Below are 12,099 nucleotides of genomic sequence, written 5' to 3'. Positions count from 1 at the left end.
ATTTTTCTTTAGACCAGTCACCTGTGGCATCACATTCATTTATTGCATAGATTTTCTGTATTACCATTAAATGGGATTCAAGTCTGCAATAGCAGGCACAAAGGCTAATGTATAACGCTGTTGTACCGTGCTCCCCACCCATGTGTCACAGGGGTGTGTGCCAGGTGTCCTACTCTCCCCAATTTATTATTGATGCTATGTATCTATATCATATGATCTAGAATATTTTATTCCCTTTAGGAAAAAAAAACATTTAAAATCCTATCGTGTTCATGTTTTCTACATTAAGGCCCCTTTCAGACAGCTGTTGTGACAGCTATGGTGCTCGGTGGCCGTCTGGTGACCACACACATGTTGCTCTTTACCATACCATACATTGCTATGGAGAGGAGAGGGGTCCGGGCTACGGCCATGTGAGCATAAGGCAGTGTGCAGGTAGCCTAAAAGTTGTATGACTGTCCAACTGTGCACTGCCACATAAGATCTGCTGCAAAAATCTGCTGTATGTGCAGCAAGCGCAGGGTATGAGAAATGCAGTAGGTAAATATTACTACACTTTAGTGTTCAGGGAAACAAGTATTCAGACGATTACTTTAATGCTCTAAGGACCGCTGGTTTATCCAACCTCTACCAATCCCTATATTGCAGCACTTTACCACCATGTACAATCAGCTTATTATTGATTGCTATTGGTAATACTAAGGTTTTAGTTGTTTCTTTGACTGGTTGGTCCACACATCTAATTTTTACAACTACCAACAAATATCACACAAATGTGCACAGCGCTCATATGAGGTTGGGATTTATCATTAGGCAGCATGTAAGACTTTTTAGTGTGTCTCATGGGGTTGTATTGATTTTCAAGGTTCCCCTCCATAAATGCTAATTTACAAGCTGACACATGAAACACAACTTTAATAATTATGAATATTTCATGAAAGTAACAGTTTAGGGAAACAAAAGCAACTACTGTTTGTACTGTACATGTGAAAAGTACTCCATTCCGGGCCACCTGGAAGAACATATATAGAATCATCTAGGCCTGTGGAGGTTTGATATTTTCATAGTTAAAGTTTGTATTGTGAGATTTGATGTATATAGTCTAAACTTTTTATAATGTCCATAGTCCACAATTGAAGCACAGTTAAAATATCCAGTGTAGGATGTTTACAAGTGAAGCAGTCATTGTTTGTATCAATCTATGTTTCTTTGTTATGTCCTTTTCAATGACTGCCCATTTATGAACCAGTTCCAAGTCATTGAAGTCATTATGGTGATGTGGGGTAGAAAATGGGATATATTGTTTATTATTGCAATTCTCTACTTCCATGTTAAGAGTTTTTTGGGCTGGTGCTATAGCTATTTCATCAAAGTCAATAAGTAAAAATAGTAAGCAGCTTCCATGATACACGAGGACAACAGTCAATGGATCCACTAATGTCTATTAATCTTAGAACGGCTGTAAGAGACCTTGTAGGTGCATCCCAATTACACAATGACTTGTTGAATGATGCCATTAGGCTGTAGGCCATTGTTCAAGTTATGTGCAAGTTGTGGTGGTTGGTACAAAGAGCTTGGCATTTCTGTGTGTGGCAGAGAGTCACAAAGTGGGTTAGGGCTGGCTGAACTGGAATCGCTTTGTAAAGAGCCTGTTCCATCACACTGATTCATCTTCTTTTTGTAGAGTTTTCTCTCCTTGGCCCTGCGGTTCTGAAACCAGATTTTTATCTGTAATACACAAAAAAAATGAGGTTTAGTTTAGCACTAAATGTTCCAAAATATAAAATTTATAAGAAAAACAACTACTATGTATAATAATATGCACTAATATTTATTGGTAAAACTATGGGGAAATTATGAGGACTAGCATTTCGTATGCTAGCCTTGATCAATTTGGGATTACAATTTGTGAGCTGGAGTGAGAAGGAGCAATATTTTAAGAAATGTGTACAGTACACTGGAAAGTCAAATATGTGTTATTTTGGATTTAGTGTAAATCTGAGCTATACTTTATGCAATATTTCCCCAGTGGTGAAAGCCAACGCAACTCCATGTTCTTAATGCAACTCCTCACGAACTTGATCATAGCTTGGGGACATATGCTAGCCCTTGTTTAAATGGATAGCACTTGCCCCATGTATTTCTTTCAGATCACGTACACGGCCTTGGTTTCCATGTCTCCATGGAAGCTTTTGTTCCTGTCACCGGCATGTGATCAGACTTCACACACCAATGACACACAGCAGCAAATTTATGAGGCTTAATTCCCATCCATGCACTGCACCAAGGAGAGTGCTAACTGCAGCCTAAAACATTAAAAATAAACTTATTTTAATGTTAATATGAACTTAAATATGCAAAAAATAAAACTTTTACTCAAGAGGACCCAACAACTTGTTTGTCCAGTGGTGGCACTGCATGAATGGGTCATAGTAGCTGATGCTGATACGTGCATGACAGGTGATGCCTGGGTCACTAAATGCTGTAAAATCTGACATGAGATTCACGGAACCTTTGCAGAATTTTTCATAAGATCCGATTTATTGTCCTGGAAATTAGTATAACCCCCTGTAGTCTTTTTTTTAATGAAAGGGTCCAATATTGCTTCATAAGTTTTTTACACATTTTTTTACTTTTGAGTTTTCACTAAAACAATAACAACAGAAGCCTAACAGAAGTGGTACAAATCAACAATGACAAAAACCATTAAAAGTCCATTGTAATCAATGGACATTTTAATGCATCTAGTAGACTTATTATTGTATACGCAAGAAGTGAAACCTAAAATATTTTAAATTTATCGGGTGCATGAGCATTTACCTGTCTCTCAGAAAGGCTCAGGCTAGCAGCCAATTCACTTTTCCGTCTGATTGTGATGTATCTACTGTAATGAAACTCTTTCTCCAGCTCCAGTCTCTGATGGTCAGTGTACACAACCCGATACTTTTCCTTGGTTCTTGTCTTTCCTGCGCAAAGTAATAAAATGCTCAATTAATTTTCTAATAATAATCATCAATTTGAAAATAAGAGATTATTTCCCAGAAAACCTGTGAATGTCTCTGTATGCAGAATATTTCAAGAATGAAAAGTAGAAAAACCAGATATTCAACATGATGCAGTCAGGAGTGAATAGATCTATATTCATGGAGCCGTGCTGCATTGCTCTCTACTTTGATATATAAGGAAGGGTGAAGTCATGGATGGGACTTGCCTCCAGGTGAGTTGTACATTACTGAGACAGGATGTGAGCAACTAAAGGGAAAAATAGCAAAGGAACAAAAGCAAAACACAACTGTGAAGATAACAAACAAATACAACACAACCTAAGTGTGCTATTGCCTTTGATCCTTCCTAATTTTCTTTGAAGTTAGCTTGGGATCATATAGAGGAACAAAGATGCCCTAAATTGGTTCTCTAAATGCTATTGAGGTGCTAATTTTAAACTGATAGCGGACAAAAGAGCTACAAGGTGATCTTATCGTTTCTGACAAGCTAAAGCCTTAAGCTAGTGGTCAGACTCCCTTTCATGTTAGAGAAAGTACAGTAAGAGTTATACTTGGGAAGAAAAACTGAACATAGATGTTTTCCTCATACCGGAAGATCCATATAGACTAAGAACTACTCAAATCAGAACTTTCTAAACCAAATCCATGCACCGATATTTAACTCTTATCTAATTTTGTCTAATATATATATATATATATATATATATATATATATATATATATACAGAAAACTATCTGGATTCATATTTCGGTATTTTGCATATTTTATGCAGTTATAAGAGTGTATAATTGTATCATTATGTATACTTTTTAACAGGAGCACATTCTTAATAAAGGGGTTTTTTTTTCAGGATTTAACAAAATTTTGCCCAGACTAATAAACTGGTTGAAATAAAACATATACTCTCATATACTATTATTTTTATTCCACTATCACTGAGGTGGTATCCATTACATCAATCACATTAAACAATATAACTCACTTATGAGTCCTATCACGGTCCTCATGTATGAATTCTGACTACTGAGGCCACATGACAAATGTGATGTCAATGCAAGAATCGTACGTGGACAGGTGAAAACCAGAGTGGTGGCACTCATCTTTCTATATACTTTCATATACACACTCATTCAGCTATTCCTAGTGAATCCCCGATTCACACTTATACCGTATACCTTTTATATTGATGGGTCTCTCAGCTAAGGGAAGGGATTATTGAATCATTTTGATACTATATTAGCCTGGGAGATGATACACTGACAAGGTGTAAAGTAATACTAAAATTACATGCATACTAAGCTGAGCCAAGAATTCATCTGAATGAGGAGTTGTCATTGAACTATAAGAGGCACCCTAAGAGAAGACAATCCAAAGTAAAGGCATCAAAAAATTTGAATGCCAAAAGATAAACTCCTAAGAATACTGTTTTTCAATTAGGTCAATATAATAAGTTTAACTAATAGCATCTATTAAAATGATTACCAAATGAAGTCTGTATACATGTTATCACTTTGGGTTTTCCGCAGCTTTAGCATTTGGAGGGAAATTAGTCCCTTTCTGAATTAATTGCTTCTTTCATGGGAATACACTTTTTACAGAATGCCCATTTACCCGCTGTTTATTTATTGCACCTTCCCAAAAATTCCCTTTTGTATCATTCACAAATAGAATTGACTTTTGCTGCAGTCTTTGTATAGTAGCAGCCATTGTAGAGCTAATGCATTTATTTCCAGTTCTTCCCATGCTCAACCCCCAACTTTATGGCTTTGCCAGCTGTATTTATCTATAGGGACCATCTGATGCTAAAAACATACTAAGAACCTCCAAAAATAGTTCAGCTAATAGGAAATGGCAAATATTCAAGTAATACATAAATACAAGTATTCATAAATGAATCGAACATAAAAAAGAAATATATATGCCAATCAATACTGTGGTGTAATCTACGGCCATAAAAGTCTTCGAGGGGCAGTAAAAGCCTGTGGTGTCTTTTATTTGCTGTGAAAATCAGCGCCCTTTCCGGCAGTATAACCTCAGGAGAAAGGGGGATATGGGAAGCCAAAATTGCATATCAAAGATAAAAGGGGAAGAAGTGTAAAAAAGCCTCACTACCTCAATATGACAGATAGTCCTTAAACCATGGACAATGTGACCACAAAACCACAGACCTCACAATGAGCTTACAAAACCCTGTAATTAGCATGAAAAGAAGAGCTAGCCTTTCTGTCTGATCTAAGGTCCGGCATATGCAGAATCGTCATACCCCTAGGATCTAGAATATGATACCAGCAATTTGCACATTTTATTTTCATTGGATTTACCACGTGTTGTTAGGCCATAACTTATATGCTTCATCTTCTCCTTGTGCTGAGGGCAGGGGTTCCCATTAAAATCCCATTTACACGGGGCAATTATAGCTATTATAAAGAATGATTGTAATGATAATTCATTGCCTTCATAGCAAGTAAAATCTACTCTATCTGAATGCAGAGACATGACCGGTCTCCTGGTTATGTCATCTGTTGTGAATAGACCTATAAGTCGATCAATTACTAGTACTTGATTAATAAATTATATTGGATATGGTGGATTTGTTGCAGATTATTCACCAAATGTCATCAACTCAATTTGGTTTTAGACATTTTACCAGATGGAAGAAAAATTCCCCAAATAAAGACAACTTTGCGTACATAGCATATCCATATATTACACAAATTTTGCAAAGGATGTAAACTATGCAAACGGAATCGAACTTACATCCTGACATATTTGATAATGGTGGATATTGATATCCGACAATTTTAGATAGAATATTACAATCTAGGTGAGATCAGTCTCCAATTTACAGTAATTTACATTTTTTTTGGTATGTCTACTACCTCCTTGTATGTGCAGATATCATGTTGACTAAAGATTATTCATCCACATATTAAAACATATAATGTCTACAATTTTTGGATTAGACCTTAGTACCATAGAAGTTTTACTTATAGTAAGATTATATTGTCTTTAATACATATACTTGTCGTTTGTGATCACATGCATGTGGTAAATAAGCCCCTCTAATATAGCAAGTACAGGCAGTCCCCGGGTTACATACAAGATAGGGTCTGGAGGTTTGTTCTTAAGTTGAATTTGTATGTAAGTCGAAACTGTATATTTTATAATGGAAGTTCTAGACAATTTTTTTTCTTTTGCCCCAGTGACAATTGGAGTTTCAAAATTTTTGGTGTAATTGGACCAAGAATTATCAATAAAGCTTCATTACAGACATCTTACAGCTGATCATTGCAGTCTGGGACTATAGTAAAGCATCCAGAGAGCTTCACCAGAGGTCACAGTGGGCAGAGGGGTCCGTCTGTAACTATGGGTTGTCTGTAAGTCGGGTGTCCTTAAGTAGGGGACCGCCTGTAGTTACTAAGACATATGAGTTTGACAGTTTTTATAGATTTTTTATGTCCGCCACGCCAATAAACACTGCATTTACTACCATTTTCCTGACTCTTGTTAATGGGTTTTGTACAATATTTACTTGTGTGATGTCTGTAACCCGCTACCAAGGGTTATTTATAGAGCTATTAACTCCTATATTACCAAGTGCTATTACCTGATGAGTGATGACATGAAATTTTGTGATTTTGCATAATATTCTAAATAACATTTTTTCAAGTCCTAAAAGCTAAAATATCTTTGTGTTGATTCACGAATTCAAGGTGTATTACACAGTATTTTTTTTTACAAATGCTGACGTTTTTGTTGCAGTTTTATGACAAAAAGGCAGGACTGGAAGCACTAATACTTCTCCTTTACGCTAGATCATCTTTGGGTTTTGGTGTAAATGCACAACAAAAACTGCAATGATGTTTTTCCAAAAACTTTTATGTTTGAAACTACCTAATATTGAAAAGTGCTTTTGCATTATTATTCAAGTATTATTTAATTAGTTGCAAAATTTAACAATTTTAACATAATTTGTAATTGTTTTATAATATTTGTTCAGGAAAAAAATACAAAATTAATGACATTTTTTCGTTACTATGTACAGCTTTATTTCTTACCTGTAGATGTGGATTGCACTGTTTTCCTCATCCAGTCATAAGAATTTTGGCTTTGACTGCCAGGAGAAATTGTGACTGTATGATTTCCTTCTGCTGAATGTAAAATCCCAAGTCCGGAAGGATGTGGAGAATTGTAACCAGGAGAACTGTATGGATATTGGTTTGGTGAAAGGTCAGATGGCTGGATGGTACTGGTGTTGGATGGTGACGCAGAGTAGTTATTCCAGTCTTCCCGAGGTGATCCATATTGAGACCCCCAAACTCCACAAGATTGTGCTTGGTTATCCATTGTTGGCACATGGTGATATGCCACATAATTGAAATATGGTTGGCTGGCCCCATAATTTTGTCCCGTATGGTTGTTAATAGTATTTGCTGACCTTACAGAAAGGGGATACATGCTAACGTCTTTACACCCAGGATGATGGCCACATGTAATATTCATAGCTGGACCAGTCCTAGCATTGTCATCATCAGCTGAAGTACTCCTAGAATGACCCCTGCTTCCCTCACTCCTATGCTCTATCTATAAATGACCCCTGCAAGCCCTGGAGTCTCCTTCCTACGCATGACTAACAATGGTGTGACCAGGTGCTGGCAGTGGCCGTTTACTAAGGTCCTGTCTGATGTCAGAGATAACTGCCTGCCCCCCAAATACATTTACATTCAAATGAAAGGCTGGATGTCCCTGTATCATCACCTTGATGCTACTTTCAGTGCTTCCTTTTTATCCGGAGCCTTAATATAAACTTTCCCACATGTCCTGACCTGTGCCTATTCACTTTACTCACTCACTTTACTTTTGCTTCACCCTATAATGGTCTGAACAGCTTTTTATTGTTTTGTTAATAGTCTGATTTTCCTGGTCCAGACCTTCTGGTCTATGTATTAGATGCCAGTATGTTATATAACCAACATCAATAGAGTATATTGAACTTCCATGAAAACATTTGCACCCCATTTTGTGCTTTTGAGTACAAATATGATATGATCATGCCATAGTTACAGAACTGAAAAGTTGAGTTCAACCATTTTAAGGTCTTTCTACTTTTTGATTGAGACAATGGACCAGATTTATCAATAGTTAGGCAAACTAAATAGTGAGGCTCACTAATGTCCAGAGTGTGCCAGATTATTGAAGATCAGCGCACGGTCTTCCATAATCTGGCGCACCCCGCACGCACTGATCACGCTTAAACTTAGTGCACCAGGTTTTTTTTGGTGTAGTCAGTTTAACGGTCATGTGCAACAATTATGTTGGACAAACAACATAAACGTCCCTGGTGAGAATAGGCACTGGAAAAGAGTTTTGTGTTGCGACAGAAACAGTGCAGCCACGACAATAAAATGGCGCAAATACATGTGCAAGCAGTTTATCGTGATCTGCCAAAACTAAGAATATGCATATCTCTGTGGCTCAAAAACTACATTACCATGTCAAGGGAACTGAATATTAATGCAACCTCTTAAATGTATCATGGATGCAGGAATATTATTGGAACAAACCTTACAATGCTATCTTTGGGTTTGCATTTGGTTACATTGTTCAGGTATATTAGACCATAGCCGAACTGTATAGAGCGAAGGGCATAACTGCAGGGGTATCAACCATAGCAGCCACTATGAGGCCTACAGTATCAGAAGGCACCGGCATCTGTGGTATTGGGATATATATGTATGTCTATATATGGAGTTGGCATATATATGTTTGTCTGTATATAGAGTTGTACGTATGTGTATATTTGCTGTGTGTTTGTATGGTACTGTATGTATGTGTTTATATGCTATATGTATGTATACGTGATGTGTATACTGTATTTATTTTTATGCTGTATGTGTGTGTATGCTGTATGTGTTTGCCTATAAATGTGTGCATATATGAGTGTATAAATGTCTGTGATTGTTACTCACATGTGTAAGTATACACACATGTATTTTTTTTGTAAAGGGAAAAGGGTGCCCCATTCAAAAGTCTGCTATGGGACCCTGTCTCTCCTAGTTACACCCTGCTATAGAGAATACAGCAAGTCTGTTTTTGTTCTTATGCAAGAAACTTCATAGGACATTTTCAGTATAGTTTGGACATAAACTATACTGACAACTCTGTACTCAAGCACACTCCAATGGGTACAAAGGTATAAACTTTTTCCCATAAAATTGCAGGCTTATAATAACCTATGAAATGATATGGTAGGCAATAATTTGTGGCTATGGCCACCAATGCCCCCCTAAAATAGAGAGCACATCTACAGCACTTGACCACAGTTATGGATATTGTAGAGCAGCAAATGACATAGAATGACTGAAATGTCACAAACCAGATCTACAGTTCAATGTAGGCTATAAAGATAACATATATACCAGGGATATCATATAATTACTTGGGTTGACCAGTTCACTATCATAAATACCTTATCTACAGGCAGTTTTCACTTAAGCTTATAGCATGTTAGCACGCCTTCACATCCCTCGGAACTGAAGATATCTGCATGGATAATGGTCTTCCCCTGGTAGTTTAGTGACTGCATATAAGCAACATCTCAAGACCAGATCAAAGTCCATGTGAATAACCTCACTTCCGATAACTTTGACCCCAATAATGAACTGCTTTACATGTCAACAAGTTAATCTTGAAGTAAATCATCCACGTTACATGCGCTCAATGATGATAGCAAATGACGCAGCAGAATTGTTCTTGTAGGTGACCCACCATTGCTTACAGTCCAAGGAGACATTATTCTTTCTTGATTAAATGTTGAGTGTTACAATCTAATGTACATGACAACAAGCTTCAGATATCTGATATTTCAGGAAGGTTTGATTGGAACCCGAAACCTCAGACACCAACTTATCTAGCTGCTTTGAGGGGGAATTGGAAAGTTACTGATTTTAATAGGTGCAGTTGATGCTCATCAAATTTTTATGGCCAACTTAAAACACTGATGGGTTATCCTTGAAGTAGACCATCAATGTGTAATTGGTGGGATTTGTCCCCAAAAACCTCAACCAATTTAAAGAAAAGGGACCCTTAATTGTTTACAGAAACTTCACTGTTCCTGTACTGTATACTGTATATGCTGTTTGCTGAATAAAGAAAATTTGATTTTACAAAGACCAAGGAGCCTGCGCTGGCGTTTTCTTCCATTTTCTTATTGGCCATCTGATGTGTATGTGGACTGTAATGACTCTCCTCCGATAACAGATATGGAAGGAAAAAAGAATGGCGTAAATTAGAATCCCGCTTCTAAGACTTTTAATCTGGGAAGAATCTGTAAGTGGCTCTCTACATTAATTGCACGTTTACCTCTTATCCAAATCGATTGTGCGTGTATGAGAAAGTTGTCAGAAGAACAATGACTGACTGTTATCTACTGTGTTTAGTGGCCATTAAAATAGGCTATACTTCGCTTAAAAAAAGAGAACCTGTAGAGCAGGAAGAACTGATAAAAGTCATATTACGGTAAGTTTTCACTCTATACCTACTGACACATGGAAGGCTGTCACTAACAGGAGCACACGAGGCTTTACTGAATCTTGGAATGGGTAAAGTGGGGGTCATTTATCATAGTTTTTTTTGTCTATGTTTGGCATTGTTTTAGCGAAGTTGCGGTACAAATGCTGTTTTGCTGCTTTCCATAAAGCCAAATGAACATAGGACAGTGCAAAGTCACTTTGGCACAGACCAAATTCAGTATTTGCATAGTTTTCACAATAGGACTGTATTCATGTATTGCGATTTTCTGTTTAGGTTTTGGGTCACCAGTCAAGTCAGTATGTTCTCAAACTTGATATCTTTTTGTGACTTTCATGCGACTGTTTCAAACAACCCACATAGCATAAGACACTACCAACAGATTTATCCAGGACCAAAGCCACTTTAATGAATTCTAACTGCAGCGGAGCTCCAAAGACAGACAGAGAACTGTCCTAAGGAGCCGGTCTAATGATAAATTAACCCCAATAAATCTAACCCCATAAATCTAAATGTCAATCTGCTCAGTTCTTCTTGCTCTATAACATGCTACTTGCAGATAGGGCTCTCTGTTCTGCTAAGCTCCTCTTACTCTATAACATGCTATCTGCTGGTCAATATTTACTATCTGCTCAGCTCCTGACTGAAGATTACATGGCACTTTTCATATCTCCAGATCCAGCTTAAAGGAAACCTACCATTTGATTTGATGCATTATGAAGCAAACATAGCTTGAGAATGATGTAGCTACACTGATGCAGGATCTTATTTTGGTTAATCCCTGAGCTGAGGGGTTTTGCTGGAAAGCAATTATAACATTCAGGACCTTGAGAGAGCTGGGTGAGGCTGGCTGCCTACATAAGCACATTACACACGGAGCATCTATTACACATGGAGGTTAGTCAAGAAATGACTAATCAACCTGAGCTGGATCACTCATATACAGCAGCTTGGGGATGGTGCAGCAATTGATTATTTTGCCTTCAGGCACTCCCCAGGGATTACATCATCCTCTCCTGCAGAGAATAACTCACCTCCTAGGAGAAGTAGCACTGAAACAGCCATAGAAGTGACAAAGCTTCATTATCATAATGTGATATCTGTTTTATCAGCAAAACTACTCAGCACAGGGATTAAACAAGATACGATTCTGCATTAGAGTAGCTACAGCATTCTCATGGTATGTTTGCTTCATAACGCATCAAATCATCAAATGTATGGCCCACATTGATTCAAGTGTTTGTGCCATTTTTCTGCTTTACTTTTTACTGAAAACATGCAAACTGCTTGCACATGTATTTATAAAGTGTCTGCCCCAGTTTTGAGTCGCCGCTGCACTGTGTCCAACAAGACAGAAAAAATATGCACCTAAAGGTGCGTGTTAGTGCTTAATTGGAGATTGCGCCACAATTCTGCACTATGAGCAAAGTGCACCCAAAAAAATGGTGCACACTTCCATAGCAGTGCTTGGAGCGCCAGATTAATGAAGACCGGGCGCCAGCATTGATGAATCTGGCGCACCTGCACACCGTGCGTGCAGACTGCACATAGTACAGACTGCAC

The 12,099-nt window shown here is 37.6% G+C and overlaps 1 protein-coding gene across 1 annotated transcript; it reads right to left on the bottom strand.

The window, feature by feature from the left end:
- Window positions 1-987: 987 nt before the first annotated feature.
- Window positions 988-8,418, bottom strand: LOC140076685 (homeobox protein CHOX-CAD-like). Its single transcript, XM_072123328.1, has 3 exons — window positions 7,065-8,418; window positions 2,821-2,966; window positions 988-1,728 (listed from the first exon to the last, which is right to left on the bottom strand). The coding sequence occupies exons 1-3, from the start codon at window positions 7,507-7,509 to the stop codon at window positions 1,489-1,491; spliced, it is 831 nt and encodes a 276-aa protein (XP_071979429.1). The 5' UTR covers window positions 7,510-8,418; the 3' UTR covers window positions 988-1,488.
- Between the last annotated feature and the right edge of the window lie 3,681 nt (window positions 8,419-12,099).

Source organism: Engystomops pustulosus, chromosome 9, assembly GCF_040894005.1.
Source record: "Engystomops pustulosus chromosome 9, aEngPut4.maternal, whole genome shotgun sequence".
Lineage (NCBI taxonomy): Eukaryota > Metazoa > Chordata > Amphibia > Anura > Leptodactylidae > Engystomops > Engystomops pustulosus.
The sequence above is the reverse complement of the archived record's forward strand: the minus strand, read 5'-3'. Positions and strand labels throughout refer to the sequence as shown.